Source organism: Naegleria gruberi, assembly GCF_000004985.1.
Source record: "Naegleria gruberi genomic scaffold NAEGRscaffold_32, whole genome shotgun sequence".
Taxonomy (NCBI): domain Eukaryota; phylum Heterolobosea; class Eutetramitea; order Acrasida; family Naegleriidae; genus Naegleria; species Naegleria gruberi.
Genome location: NW_003163295.1, coordinates 356930 through 372691, shown reverse-complemented (window position 1 = coordinate 372691; position 15762 = coordinate 356930). Strand labels below are relative to the sequence as shown.

Here is a 15762-nt window from a genome sequence, read left to right as displayed (position 1 = left end):
TATAATTTTGGATGTCCTTTAGATTTGGTGGCTCAAAGGCTGCTAGTACAAATAGTTTGAATAGCAATAATAGAGGAGCAAGTGGTTCTACTAATTCTGTAAAAACTCCAGCAACACCTTCCTACCTCAACAATGATGTAATTAATGCTGTTCTGGAAAGAAATCCATTCTATGATTATGCAGATGATTCGGAGGATGAGGAAGTAATTGTTGTGGAGAGCCCAAGTTCTCCAAGTACTACATATATTATGCCTCCTCCTGGAATGAAAGCAATTCCGAAGAAGGAAGAGGAAAAATCAAAAACTCAAAAACCTCCCTCTCACAGTAGAACAAACTCTGCAAATTCTGTAAATTCTGGAGTTATCATTACTCCTAATTCAGCAGGAACAGATCATAGTAGGAGTAGTTCATCATGTTCTGATAAATTAAACTTTTCCGATGTACCCATGTTGGATGAGAATGAGGTGAAATTAGGAATAGAGGATACAACGAAAACAAGATATGGACAAATGACCACAATATTTAATAGAAGAAATAATGAAACGAATGAGGATTTTAATGATGATAGAGATATTGGATTGCAGACACCACCAACAGTACAAAAGAAATCAGCATTTAGTAATTTTAACATTTCAACAAGTGCCTCATTTGACCAAATTAATACTTACACAATGCTTAAAATTCTGCACACAGCTCACGATTTTGAAATGAAAGTGAAAGAGTTAAAGGAACGAGGACTTGCCACTGTTTCCAGTGGAGGAAGATTTGATATCAAGAGGTTATTTAAAAAGTACACTGATTTCGCAGCACAGAAATATGTGTGGACATTCTTGAGTATTTTAGGGCTCTTGGGAGGTTTGATTGTCTTTGTACAGGATATTGTTATAACATATATGGAAATTGGGAGATGGGAACTAATTGAACAATTCAATTACATAACAGATGAAACGTCAAGAAATGCTGTCAAGATGGTAATGTGGGTCTTGTATAATATTACCTTTATTATATTTTGTTTATTCATGACTGCTTGGGTCGCTCCAACTGCTGAAGGAAGTGGTGTTCCAGCAATCAAAGCAATTTTGGTATGTTTATCATGATATATTTCAAATTTATTGATAACAGAAACTGATTCAATATTTCAGACTGGTGTCGATTCACTCAAAGATCCAGTAGCATTTAAAACTTTATTTGTAAGAGTATTTTGTTTGCCTCTAGTGATTGGAGCGAGCATGTTTGTAGGTCGAGTTGGTCCTGTAATCACCATAGGAGCTTCACTGGCTGATAATTTACTGAAATTGAAAATATTCAAAGGCATTAAGGATAGTAAGACCTTGAGAGCTCAAATGATTGCCTGTGGTTGTGTAAGTTGATTTTCTCTTTCTGGTTGTTGAATGAACTATAATTTCATTAGGCCATGGGTGTTGGTGCAAACTTTGGTACACCTGGAGGTGGTGTATTACTAGCTCTGGAAGCTATCGGTACATACTATTCATTGAGAACTTATATCAAGTCTTTCTATGTGGCCGTAGTTGCTGCTCTTACTTCTCGTCTTTTACACGCTGCAACTGATGGCACTATTTACTTGTCATTTGTTTGGCACATTAGATTTTCATTGCCAGCATATACCATTCCAGATTTAATTTCATATGCACTTTTAGGAGCATTCCTTGGACTTATGGGCGTAGGATTTGTTTTTATCAATGACAAACTTCTTCGATTGAGAAATAGATTTGGAGGATATTATTTGGGATTTTTCAAATTTGGAAAACTGAATGGAAAGAAATACTTGTATCCACTCCAAAATATTTTCCTTTGGTCTGTTTTGATTGCAATCATTACTAGTGTTATAACATTCCCTTATTTGTTTGGAAAATTCATGTCACTTTCTGTTAGTCAAACATTGGAAAGCTTATTTTACGGACAACAATTACTACCAGAAAATGGAGCAATTGGAGCATGGATCAGTGAAGGAACAAAAGGTGTAAATTATTATAATGAGCTTTTTGCCCACTTGAGTATTTTCCTCGTTTTCAGAATTTTGCTTAGCTTTATTTCAGTTTCCTTACCAATCCCTGCAGGTATTTACGTACCTCTCGTTGTTATGGGTGCTGGTGTTGGTCGTTTCTGGGGTGAAGTGATGCACTTTATGTTCCAAAATGGATACACCAATTCAGAATATGCTATCAATGCTGGAGGCTATGCAATTGTTGGTGCTGTTGCCCTGTCTGCTAGTGCTACTCATGCTTTTAGTACAGTATTTATCTTATTGGAAGTGGCTGGTACTGGAGTCTATTTACCCTCTCTAATGGCAGCCATTATTGCAGTCAAGATTAGTAGATCCTTAACTTTGAACATTTATGATTCAATTATCAAACTCAAAGGTTGGCCAGCATTGTTGGAAGCACAAACGGACAATGATAATTTCACTGTTAAGGATATTATGAATTATGCAGATTCTTTAATAGTTTTTGAGGAAAATGCTTCATTTAGTGAGTTGGAAACTATTTTAGAAAATAGAAAGGTTCTGCCAAAGACATTCCCAGTTGTCAATAGCAAGAAGGATATGTTCTTATTGGGTACTATTTCTTTAATTCAATTACAAAATATTTACAATTTGAAAAAGCAAGCAATCGAACAGGAGGAGTCTAGCCACAGTAATAGTGGTAATACTCAAGAACATCCAGAACATCAAGAAGAAAAAGAGAATTTGTCAACCAAACTCTTGTCAAGAGGTGAATCATTATATTTTGGGTGGGAGCCTGCCCTCACTGAAGAAAATCAAAATTCCAATCACACTATCGAGTTACAAGACAATAATAATCCAAGAAGTGAAAGGATTTCGCTCGATTATCAAACATGTCCTGTTGCCATAAGTGAAGATACACCAGCCCTCATTGCTCACCTTCTCTTCTCTCAATTGAGAATTGACGATTTGTTTGTTGTTTGGATGGGAAGACTTATTGGACAATTACATAAGGAAGTTTTAGTCAAGAAGGTTGTCGAAACTGCAGATGATGTTCGACTTGACATTTAAAGTTCACTATCTTTTAAAAGAGGATTTGGACCAAGCTATAATATGTGAAGAAATTAATATATTAATGTACAATTATAGGATTTGACATGAATTACCAACTTGTCTTCTCTTTACACTTCTAGTATTCTTCTTAAAATCAGCTGTTATGTCCTCCAACTCACCAGTATCACCTTGTAGCTTTTCCACACGTTCTCCTCTCTTTAAAACTTCATCAATATTATTCATCATACTATCCTTAACTGTCTCAATCTTTTCCTCCATTTGTGCAATCTTATCCATCTTGGTAGGATCTGTATTGTATTGCTTAACACAGGCCAAGATGAATTTTGAAACTCTTCCTGGTTGTTTCTTATCATTAATACATGTAAATTTATCTTCCAAAACTCTGAGAAAATCCGAGAGCACTCTCAACTTGGTTCCCTTCTCTGCGGCCACCACATAAATTACCTGCTTGGAGACCACATAGGAATATTGAATAGGACCATGTGTGATGGCTTGCTTTTGATCATCGGTCTTTGATGATGAAGAAAATAAACACAAAGGCAATACCTTCTTGGAAATGGTCGTGCTTAATTCACTCGATTTTGGACCCTCTCCGAGAAGAACTGGATTATCTGAAGATTGAAATTGGTAGATGGCTGCATAGAGAATGGACATTTTTTTATTAAGGAAAAGTTCCCTCACAATATTTCATCTAGGAGAGGTTTTCACTGATTCTGATTCAGTTTTTAAACTTATTCGTTGATTGTACAAGGAATAGACAAAGAAGTTTCACTCTAGTCCATATAGAAATTCCAATAAACTGCTAATAAAGAACAATCAATTTACTTTTGAGAACGTTCAACCAATTGTTTAGCAATTCTCTTGGCCTTTTCGTGTGAAATACCCAAGTGAATTCTAATCATTCCACTATTATCAACACCTGGTGGATAGAAAATGCTGGCAGGAGAGACACCAACACCCAATTTAAGAGCTTCAACAACAGCATCCAAATCAGAAGCAGATTCATGTTGGAATAAAGCATACATGGAACCACTTGGTTGATATAATTTCCAACCCAAACTCTTTGAGAAAGCTTCCTTCAAAACTTCCAAGTTATCAAGCATCAATTGACCTGTTTCTCTAACATGTCTAGCAAAATCTGGCAAATCATCCTTCAAATATTCACCCAAAGCATGTTGGAAATATGGAACACAAATGTACAATGGATCATGAGTACGCATCAATGAATTAATAACATCTTGATGAGCAATAACATAACCACAACGCCATGATTGACATCCCATATTCTTTGAGAAACCTCTACAGACAATAACATTCTTCAAAGTATTCAAAATTTCATCGTTAGCTTGTGGACAATAAACAAAATCAATGGTAGTCTTTCCATTTTCATCCCTTCTCCAAACCATGTCACAATAACATTCATCCAACAAGACATAACAATCATATTTGGCACACAAACGAACAAGTCTTTCCAATTCATCCTTTTCATAGACACGAGTAGTTGGATTACCTGGGTTACAAATCATTAAACAGTCCAACAATCCCTTCTTTAAATAATTTTCTTCAATATCATCAAAATCAATATCAAAGTTTGGAGCAGGACCTAATTTAATGAATCTGGCATGCTTTTCCAAAGCTTCTTTAGTATTACCAAAAACACTTTCAATATCACGCAAGTGATAAGTATAGAATGGTGTCATTAATCCGATTTGTGATTTACCTTGTTCCTTCAACCACAACAATGTAGAAAGACATCCAGCAGTAACACCTTGAACAGCCAAAATGTTATCAACTGTTAAATTCTTCATTCCATAGTGATTATGCAACATGTTCAACAAGCCTTCTCTATAAATTGGTTGACCCATACGTAATCTATATTGATGGACAGAATCATCCATAGTAATATGTTGAAGCAAACCTCTCAATTTAATAGGAGGAGCCAATTCAATCATACCTTGCGCAACAGAATCTAATCCATTCTTTTCGCAATAATCGAAAATATCTCTCATGGTACTTCCCTTTGGAAGAACTGGTGGTGCGGAGGAAGACATATTATGATGAAGATGACGATAAAGGGTGATGAAAAATATTCCACAAAAAATTCGGTTTGAGGTTTTTTCGCTTTTTTTTCAACGAGTTTTTTTAAATTTTTAATTTTTGAAAATTATCGAAATAATTTAGAGTCCGAATAAGAAGTGGAAACTATGAAGAGAAGTGTGGAATTTTTCAATGTGAAGGATCATTTACAATTGGATGCAGAGGTGGATGTTGTAATGCACATGTGAAAAAAGACATGCTGAGTTCTGTGTGATATTTTCAATCATTTCCATATCGAGATACTTTGATAATTACTGTTGCAACTGAAACTTGGAATCAAAAGGAGTGGGATAGGAATTCAAATGGGAAGATTACAAGATCTTCATTCAATGAAAGTTCAAATTGGATACAAAATCTTCAAACAAATTAAAGGAAAACCAAAATGTTGCAATCTCAATTGTTGCCATCATTGTTGTTAATAATACCTTTAATAAGATTGTCAGCAATCTATTCAGCAAACGAAATATACCAATACAATATGGGTGGCAGAAGTCAGGAAGATTGGATTGCTGTGAAAAGAGGTCTACCTGAGCCTTCTATCACTTTTTTCGTGAAGAATCCAAACATTAATTATTAATTGTTATTGCGCTTTTCATAATTTTTAAAGAAACTTTAAAGAAAATTTAATAGTTTATATTTGCATTAACTCGAAATTCATAATGTACCTTTTCAATAACACTACGAAAAAGGTTAAATTGGAAACATGGCAACATTCACATTTTACATCTCAACTGTAATCGAAGAATCATTTTGTTCTTGTGAGTCTACATTGTCTGTGGCAATTGTGTTTTCGTTTTGTGTATCCTTGTCCTTTTTCATTTTCAATAGTGCTAAAGTTATTGGATCTAAATCAGAATTGGAATTATCATTTGTTGCTGGGGAGGCAAAATCAGATTGGTCAGTGGCAGTAGTTGGTGTATCTTCAGATGCTGTGCTGTCATTTCTTTGCTGTCTTTGATAGTACGACTTTCTTCTACTTTCCCTAGCACTCATGGCTTTACCTGCAAGTGCTTCATTTGATAAATTGTTATTTCCTCCAGTGAGGTGTGAAAGATTACCCAGACTGAGTACATTTTTGTTATCATTTTGAGCTCTTAGCAACCATTCAATATTCTTGGTCGAGTTCATTTCCTCTTCTGTTAATGGTTTAGATGGTTCTTTCTTTTCCTCCTCTCTGAAAACTATATCATAGAATTGAACCATAAAATAGAAAGCCAATACATAAGGTGATGTTCCACATATACTGTTATTGTTCCAGATGATGAAAGAAGATTGTTGCGATAATTTCATTTGAATAGGATCAAATGTTATTGAAAAATTATGTGAAAAATTAAAACATACCATTTGAGTAAATTGTCAGTTGTCATCTTGTTAGATTTCTCGTATTTGATTATCAGTCTAAAGTGTTCACACAGAGCTTTCAAAGTATCTCTATTAGCTCTTGGTACTCGAAGTAAACTTGTCCTCACTGATTCAACTTTTTCTTCCTCTGTTGCAAAATTCTTCAAATGTGAAATGGAAAATTCAGGAGCTGTTTGTGATGTAAATAAATGATAATCTCCAGGAAGCTCTCTCAAGAACAATTTAATGAGACCAGCCACATCATGAGCATCATGTTTAATCTATTGTTGTGATGATGTTCATTGTGATTATAATGATGATAATGAGAATATTATACTTTCGAATAAATACTTACTCCGTGATGCACTATATCAACAGTAACTCCATTTTCTTGTGCTTCCTTTCTCTTTCTATCAATTTCTCGATTCTCTGCCAAAAAGTCAATGGACTGACCTTTATCAAATACTTCTCTATATTCTTTCATTTTCTGTGTATCTCCAGGTATACGATAGACACCTTGTTCAAGAAGAGATGAATAGTAATTTAAAAATCTAAGACATTGACGTAATACTTCCGGAATGAATAAAGTTTCTAGATTGGCACATACTTTCTCTATGGCTTCTATTTCTTCATCACTTGCCAATGGATGTTTATATTCATTCTTCTATTAAAATCATCATTCATAATAATTAAAATCATCATCATCGTAATCAATTACGATAACAATAACAATAATATCAAAATAATAAAATTCTATTAGAACACTTGAAATAATAATTAAATTAACATACTTTTTCTTCCGAAATACTTTCCTGAGGAGGAGGAGGAGAACTATCAGCAGCAGCAGCGCCTGATTCTTGTTGTTTTTTCTGGAGTAACATTTTGAGAATTAATTTACAGCTTCTCTGAACCGCCACACTCACATCAACACCAAAAACAATAGACGAAGAAGAACCAGTATTGGCGCCAAAAGTTACATGATGTTGTTGTTGCTGATTCGAAGGAGTGAGAACAGAATTGTTAGTCGACGCGTTGGGTGATGATGATGTGGTACTATCTGTATTGGTATTGGAAATTGTTGTTCCTGTTGCTGTGTTTGGATTTTGATTATTGGAGGGTGGAGTTGCTGTTGTTGTTGTTGTATTATTATTAGTTGATGATGAATCATTGGAAAGTTGACTCTGATGAAGGCTATTATTATTATTAGTATTGTTATTATTATTATTATTCATATTAGATGTAGTAGTAGTATTATTATTATTCTTAACCGACGTTTCATCAACATAGATATTAACTCTTTGATTTGGTTTTACACTGGAAGAGGATTTTGCAGGAGGACCTTCATCGAGGGAATTTCTCGACACGGCTAACAAACCACCTTTTCCTCCTTCCTTTGATTTTCCATTTCCCATTCTCTTATGATGTGAATATATCCAATGGTTGTGTTGGATATGATGATGTGTTGTTGAAAAAAGATTATAATTTAAAGATGAAGAAGAAGAAAACTATCTCTTGTTACGGATGACTTGGTTGTTTTCTATCGTAATTTTGACAACTTTGATGTTGGACAGATGGGTGATTTTTTTTGACTGTTCGATTGTTTTAATGACGACGTCAAATGTCAGTGTTTGGAAATAGGTTATGTTTGCTCTAAATTGTGTGATCACTTAAAAAAAATCAACAGCGCTTCAGTGATCTTCACACAATGACACAGAAAATTATCATTTAATTTCATCAACAATTTAAAATTCAAATTCTTCTTTATGTAATTCGAAACGACAATCCATATCACTACATGACCACACAGCATTATGAACAGAATTCATCATTGAAGAAGGACCACAGGCAAACACTGAAACGTAAGGGAGCGATTTTGATTGATTGACTTGTGCTTTCACACCATTCAAGTAATCAACATAATTTGGTCTTGATCCTCTGATAAACCTTCTATCTGTACTATGGTCAATTCCAGTACTTTGCCCTTTTTCTAACATTTCTATAGATTTGGATGGTTTAGTTCCTGTTATGTAGAATGTGCAATCTACATTTGGTTTGTGTTGGACCAGTATTCTAAAGTGCTTGAGAATTGCTTCATTTCTTGAAGTTAAATTCACATAGACTTTGTAAGGAGTTGGTTCATTATATTTTGGATCTTCCAGAGCTGTAAGGATAGCATTGGCAGGAGTGGCTCCAATTCCAGCAACGATAAAGACAATGGTTCTCTTTTTATCTTCACTTCTGGAGAGGAGACTGTCATTGAAGAATGGAATGGAAAGATTTCCGTAAGCTCCTTCAACTCTAACACCATGATATGAATCGATTGGTTTGTTGGATTTTGCAAGATTGGCCAATTTGGTTGACCAAGAACCTCCTTCCATTCTTTTGATGTGGCATGTGAATCGGTAATGGTTACTATCTGCAAGTTTTTCACATGAGCTAATTGTCATTGGATGGAGTTGATAAATGGAAACTTGTGGAATGTAAACAAAAACAAAATGAGCATGATTTGGATTGTGGAACAGGGTCAAGAATCTCTTTTCGAATACACAAGTGGTCACTTCAGACTCTTCATCATAGGATATATGGACTAGTTGTGTATGAAGACCAAATCCAATAATTGCTCTTAAAGTCCAGTCAATTACCATTAAAATAATAGAGAATGCCATGTATGGAAGTAAATTAATCCAACCTTCACCATGAATAATTGAGAATGTGACTGTGATAAATGTCAATGGAATATGGAAAACCAAAAACAATTCATATAATTTTCTTCTGATTGGCTCCATTGAAAATAGCAATAATAATCCAAGAGCTAGCCATGCAATAATTCCCAACAATGGATATCCATCCTCCACTGAAAACATGAATGGAATGTTATCTTTAAATTCGATGAATTCCACTATACCATGAGCAGTTGCAGAGAGGAAAACCATGACACCAATCCATTTATGGAATTTGATTGATCTTTCGAATGAAATTCCAAATAATGCTTGTAAAACTGAATATCTTGTCACTGGAATGAACAGGAAAATATAGTTAAATACAATCACCTTTGCAAATGCAGACGAAACCTTTTGACTTTCCAAATATCCATAAACAAACCAAATAACATTCAATCCAGCATATACTAAAATGATAACCAACTCACCAAGAGTCAGATCAAGGAATTGATTCACATAGGAAACTAATGGAAAATCATATGGAATAACTTTCGAAACCTTTCTGTACAGCAAAAAGTGAGTAAAGATATTAGATTTGACAGAAGCTGGTAAGATAGTGGTAATAATTCCTAATACCATTAAGGAAAATACAGCAATTCCCAAAGCATACAAATGATACAAGTGCTTCTTTGAATCTCCACTGTCATGGTCATCATCATTGTCTCCTTCATTGTCATCATTGCCACCATTATTATTACCACCTCCATTATTATTGTTACTAGTTCCAGAATTAATCATACCAGTTGAGTAGGTTTCAGTTGGCGAGACAGAAAGAAAGTTGATGGCAATATTTCTATCATAGGCCGTGTGAGTTGACCTAATTGAAGTCGAGGATGAATGATAGGCCCAACTCACATAAACATTTGAATTCTTAAAGGTTGCATCCTGTGAATCTCCAGTGCTCATCTTTCTACTCCACCTATAATGATACTGTCCATTCACAACTCCACCATTAGTTTCCAAAAGTCATTAGAACCTCCATTGTTCGAGTCGATGGTTGGAATGGATTTCTTATTGGTGCAATAACAATCCTGAACATATGCAGCTCCATTGGAAGTATAAGCAAACAAGGTATCAATACTTTGCATACCTTTTCCAAATGGATGGTCAAATCCAATGGAACAGTAACCTGCTTTTGTGCAAATTAAACCAAATTCAAGAATGGGATTGGAGGCATCATTGGGATTTTTCAAAACATTCCAGTAGAGAGTCATGGTAGAGCCAAGTTTTACTGATTTTTGATAGGTACATTTGGACACATCATTTCCTGCACTGTTCAATGCCTCAACATGTTGTATATGAGTGATATTTATCATGAATATTATCAAACACATGACAGTTAATTTTAATAATCCTCTTTCCGAACATTTTTGTGTTCTATTTGATGAAAGAGAGTAGTTAACACTCTCTAAATGTTTTATTGGATGATTCTGCTGCTGCCTTAATATCCACATGTGTGAAAATCCTATTCAATGGTTGTGTTAAAGATTTTTTCCAGTTGTCTTCTTGGTTTTGAGGAGAGGAGGCCATGCAAAACGCCAATTTTTAAAAACACCAGCGCAATTTACAATGATTCATGTGGAATAATGGAAAATAAGAAGATTAAAAGGGAAGGATGCATCCTTAACAACATATTCTTGTCGTAAAAGTTCCAAAAAAGTCCATATTTTTCAACAACAGAGGAAAAAACTTCCTCTTGGAATTCCAAGATGCTTTTATTACCTTAAAACAAAATAGTTTATAAATTAAAATTCAAATTCTTCCTTATGAAGTTCAAATCGACAATCCATATCACTAGCTGAAATTACAGCATTATGAACTGCATTCATCATGGCTGCTGGACCACAGGCAAACACTGAAACGTATGGCTTTGATTTAGATTGGGCAACATATTGTTTCACCTTATGAAGATACTCTTCATAGACTGGTCTTGATCCCTTGATAAATCTTCTATCATTACTATGATCTATTCCAGTACTTCTTCCCTTCTCTAGCATTTCAATCTGATTGGCATTGTGAGATTTTGATTTGGAACCAGTAATATAGAAGGAACTTTCAACATTGGGTTTTTGTTGAATAATTTTGGTCAAGTGAGGAAGGAGAGCTTCATTTCTCATTGTAAAGTTAACAAAGACCTTGTAAGGAGTTGGTTCATTATATTTTGGATCTTCCAGAGCTGTAAGGATAGCATTGGCAGGAGTGGCTCCAATTCCAGCAACGATAAAGACAATGGTACGCTTTGGATCTTCTATTTTTGAGAATAGTCCTGAATTGAAGAATGGAATGGAAAGATTTCCATATGCTCCTTCAACTCTAACGCCAAAATATTCATCAATCATTCTTTGACTTGGCTAGGTTGGCCAATTTGGTTAACCAAGAACCTCCTTCCATTCGTTTGATGTGGCATGTAAATTGATGACTACCATCATGCAACTTAACACATGAACTAATTGTCATTGGATGGAGTTGATAAATGGAAACTTGTGGAATGTAAACAAAGACAAAGTGAGCATGATTTGGATTGTGGAACAGGGTCAAGAATCTCTTTTCGAATACACAAGTTGTAACCTCAGCATCTTCATCATATGAAATCTGAACCAACTTGGTTGGAACGCCAAATCCAATTATTGCTCTCAAAAGAAAATCCACTACCATTAAAAAGAGTGAGAATGCCATATATGGAAGTAAATTAATCCAACCTTCACCATGAATAATTGAGAATGTGACTGTGATAAAGGTCAATGGAATGTGGAATACCAAAAACAATTCATATAATTTTCTTCTGATTGGCTCAAGTGAGAATAAAAGAAGCAATCCAAGAGTCAACCAAGCAATAATTCCCAGTAATGGAAAACCATCACCAACCGAGAATATATATGGAATATTGTCCCTGTACGCAATAAATTCCACTATACCATGAGCAGTTGCAGAGAGGAAAACCATGACACCAATCCATTTATGGAATTTGATTGATCTTTCGAATGAAATTCCAAATAATGCTTGTAAAACTGAATATCTTGTCACTGGAATGAACAGGAAAATATAGTTAAACACAATTAATTGAGTAAATCCAGAGGCTACCTTCTTTGCTGTAGAATCATCAGTTTGAGTAAGAAATCCATAAACAAACCAAACAACCTTCATAGCCAAATAGACAATAATCACCAATACTTCACCAATTGTCAAATCAAGGAATTGATTCACATAAGAAACTAATGGAAAATCATATGGAATAACCTTGGAAATCTTTCTATAAAATAAAAAGTGAGTAATAATGTTGGATTTGAAAGCAGTTGGCAAATAAGTCACAATTAATCCAGCCATGATTAGTGAAGCAATACCAATGGCAAGGGCATAGAGATGGAACTTGTGTGTAAGTGGAGCTACTAGTACTTGTTGAATTTGAGGAAGAAGAGGATGAACTACTAGCTCCATTATTAATCATTCCTTTCACATAGGTTTCAGTTGGTGTATTGGAAAGGAAATTAACTGCAATATTTCTTCCATAGTCGGTGTGAGTTGAAGAAATTGAGGTAGAGGATGAATGATAGGCCCAACTCACATAAACATTTGAATTCTTAAAGGTTGCATCCTGTGAATCTCCAGTACTCATCTTTCTACTCCATCTATAATGATACTGTCCATTCACAACTCCACCATTAGTTTCCAAAAAGTCATTAGAACCTCCATTGTTCGAATCGATGGTTGGAATTGAATGCTTATTGGTGCAGTAACAATCCTGAACATTGGCAACTCCAGAACTCACAAAAGCAAACAAGGTATCAATACTTTGCATGCCCTGCCCATACGGATGATCAAATCCAATGGAACAATAACCTGCCTTTGTGCAAATTAAACCAAATTCGAGAATATAATTGGAGGCATCACTAGGATTCTTCAAAACATTCCACTTTAAAGTCATGGTAGAGCCCAATGAGACAGAACTCTGATAAGTGCACTTGGATACATCAACTCCCTCACCATTCAATGCTTCAACATATTGAGAGAAACCCAACAGCAGCATGATTGATATTAATGCAACCAGCATCATCAAGCTATTATTTACATTCTTCTTCATCTTTAAAAATCCTTCCGAGTAGGAAGAAGAAGGAGTTGAATCATTATTCCTTCTTCCTTGTTGTATTGCATGAACCTTAAAAGTTTCTCTTTTCATTGGTTTTTTTGCTGATTGGAAAACGCCACTTTTTTTTCTTGTTTGTTTTTTTTACTGAAAGAAGATGTTGGTTGCAACGACACTTTTGAGGTTGGCGCCAAAAGTTCCAGCTTGTAACTTATCTCATGTTCTATCAGGCGGTTCTAAACAATTAACATTTAAGGAGGTGGAATTATTGCGGAATTGGAATTAGATTCTGAAAGTTGTGCAGTTGGATAGGGAAGGAAATGATGCGTTCGAAAGAGTTTCAATGTTCTGAATATCATATGTCCACTGTATGACCATGGGTTGTTTCAATGTTTGTGCAAAACACAATTTTGTACCAAGATTATTTTGGACATACTTCAATAGTGAAAATAACATAGAAATTGCTGTTCGTTATTGCACAACTTGGAAGAAGATTTTAGTTGGTGTTTCTATATAATCTCTTCAATTTATTTACAATTTTCTCATTTTTACAATTTAAATATTCAACAAAAGCTTGACCTCAAAAGAACTTAATTCAAATTTCCCGCCAACATTTTGAAAAACCTCCAAAAAACCTTAAAAAAAATTCTCAATCATTCTCATCACAATGTTTTCCTTTTCCAATGATAAAATATCACAAGTTAGTACTCCTAGTAAAACAATTCATCCATCCAAGTTATTATCAATGCAGTCCATGTTGAATGATGCCTTTATTGGCTCGCCTCCAACCTCAGAAAATACTTTTATTCTCTCTAAAAGCTATCCGAAACCCTTTGAACAAAAAGTAGATTTCCTCAAAGCCTTACTTGATAATGAATATCTGACCATGTTTGTTCAATTTAGCGCAGAGTTTCAAGTGTTGAATCCGTTAATAACCGAAATTAGAGTTTGGATTTCGGATTTGAATTCATCACGAACAAGCTTTCATCTTCTCTCCTGCTTACATTTAATTCAACAAATATTTGGGCATTCTGGACAGGTTGAAAATCATTTAGATTTTCAACAAGTTTCTTCTTCGTGTGGAATCTCTGGTTTTCTATTCGAAAAACAATTAACAGAACATGAATTGTTCGAAATGTACTTTACCTTGAATGAAAAGGCAACAAACTCTATTCAAGCACAATTTTCCTTTTTGAAGAGTTTCAAATTCATCTACCTGTTCAATTGCATTGGAATTGAAAATCAGGAAAATTCAAGTAATGAAAAGTTTGAATTCATTCAAGAATTGGAATTGGATTCAACCCGTGACATTTGTACATTAATTATTTACTTATATGATTTCATTGGCAGAAGAAATAATCACGATGTGGATTATTTGTTGAACTTGGCCAATTGTGCAGAAGTTAGACCTTGGAATGAATTCAAATTTGGAGAACGAAGTATCATTGAAACGAGCACAACTTTGAATAATTCACTTCTCTCTCCAACATCACCAAAAACTCCAACACCGAGAAAGAAGGGAATTGTCAAGTCAGGCAAGATGAAATCCAACAAGAAGGTCATCTTTGTGGATTCTTCAGTGTTGAACAGTCCACAAATTGATAGAGTTCTCAGAGATATTACCAATATTAAATTGTAGTGTAAATTAAATTTCTTTAATATGTTAAATTTTCAGAAATTTAACAATCTTTCATTGCTGTTTTTAATAACACATAGAAATGAGATCCCTTGGAAATTAGCATCAGCACATACACTTGAAGAAGAAACATTGTTATTTGTGAGAGTAGGTTGACCTGTGGACGTACACTAAAAGATCCGGGAGGATGCATTGAGTTGTGAACAACACAATATTTCATTCAAATAGCTCAACTCTTTGTAAAAGAGAAAAACTCACACAACAAAACAAAATGCAACCACTCATTCTCTACAATCCTGTCCTTCAAGGATTTGTCTATAATGTCTTTCTCTTAATGTTTCGTCTATTCATTGCTGCTCAAATAACAGGTATTTCTAAAATGATAGATGCCATGTCGACTAAAAAGCAAAAACAAGCACTCAACAATAGCAATTACTCCCTCGAAGATCAGAAACCATCCTCATGGGCCTCTCGTGCCGAATTGGCTGGCAACATTCACAGAAATGACATTGAAAATGTTGTGCCATTCATCATGATTGCAATTCCATACGTTATCATCTCTACAATGAGTTATACATCAATCACCGATCCTCAATATTCCTTGTGGAATGCCATTGTGGGGAATATTCTGATGGCAAGCTTTACCCTCTCTAGAATGGTCTACTTTTTCATGTACTGGTTCAATTTGCCTCCATTGAGAACATTGGTTTGGTTATGGGGATTATTGAGTACTGTTTGCTTGGCCATTTATACCATCGTGTGTATGTATGTCTTGTAATAATAAATTATGCATTTTCATCCTAGGATGATGATGATTAAGCAAAAAAAGATAAAATTAATAAAATTTCAG

General features: G+C 34.7%; 7 protein-coding genes across 7 annotated transcripts in view; 3 read left to right on the top strand and 4 right to left on the bottom strand.

The window, feature by feature from the left end:
- Positions 1-11: 11 nt before the first annotated feature.
- Positions 12-3118, top strand: NAEGRDRAFT_80223 (chloride channel protein; the record flags this gene model as incomplete). The annotated part of the gene is made up of 3 exons (XM_002675784.1): positions 12-1082; positions 1143-1361; positions 1412-3118. 3 exons carry the CDS (start codon positions 12-14, stop codon positions 3032-3034), a joined length of 2913 nt encoding a protein of 970 aa, XP_002675830.1. The 3' UTR covers positions 3035-3118.
- On the bottom strand, positions 3107-3691 carry NAEGRDRAFT_69151 (uncharacterized protein; the record flags this gene model as incomplete). The annotated part of the gene is made up of 1 exon (XM_002675703.1): positions 3107-3691. One exon carries the CDS (start codon positions 3689-3691, stop codon positions 3107-3109), a length of 585 nt encoding a protein of 194 aa, XP_002675749.1.
- A 2057-nt stretch (positions 3692-5748) lies between these two features.
- On the bottom strand, positions 5749-7887 carry NAEGRDRAFT_58417 (rho GTPase activating protein; the record flags this gene model as incomplete). The annotated part of the gene is made up of 4 exons (XM_002675702.1): positions 5749-6377; positions 6476-6756; positions 6831-7139; positions 7267-7887. 4 exons carry the CDS (start codon positions 7885-7887, stop codon positions 5855-5857), a joined length of 1734 nt encoding a protein of 577 aa, XP_002675748.1. The 3' UTR covers positions 5749-5854.
- Positions 7888-8217: 330 nt separating this feature from the next.
- NAEGRDRAFT_69148 (uncharacterized protein) lies at positions 8218-10101 on the bottom strand (the record flags this gene model as incomplete). Its single annotated transcript, XM_002675701.1, has 1 exon — positions 8218-10101. One exon carries the CDS (start codon positions 10099-10101, stop codon positions 8218-8220), a length of 1884 nt encoding a protein of 627 aa, XP_002675747.1.
- An 839-nt stretch (positions 10102-10940) lies between these two features.
- NAEGRDRAFT_69147 (uncharacterized protein) lies at positions 10941-13369 on the bottom strand (the record flags this gene model as incomplete). Its single annotated transcript, XM_002675700.1, has 3 exons — positions 10941-11443; positions 11643-12587; positions 12619-13369. The coding sequence occupies 3 exons, from the start codon at positions 13367-13369 to the stop codon at positions 10941-10943; spliced, it is 2199 nt and encodes a 732-aa protein (XP_002675746.1).
- Positions 13370-13943: 574 nt separating this feature from the next.
- Positions 13944-14915, top strand: NAEGRDRAFT_69146 (uncharacterized protein; the record flags this gene model as incomplete). The annotated part of the gene is made up of 1 exon (XM_002675783.1): positions 13944-14915. One exon carries the CDS (start codon positions 13944-13946, stop codon positions 14913-14915), a length of 972 nt encoding a protein of 323 aa, XP_002675829.1.
- Positions 14916-15183: 268 nt separating this feature from the next.
- Positions 15184-15762, top strand: part of NAEGRDRAFT_80220 (microsomal glutathione s-transferase) — a gene marked incomplete at its 5' end in the record, with an annotated part of 1160 nt that continues 581 nt past the window's right edge. Inside the window, one exon of the mRNA XM_002675782.1 lies at positions 15184-15761. Coding sequence (XP_002675828.1) covers positions 15184-15690 — 507 coding nt within the window. The 3' untranslated portion in view covers positions 15691-15761. The remainder of the gene's footprint in view (position 15762) is intronic.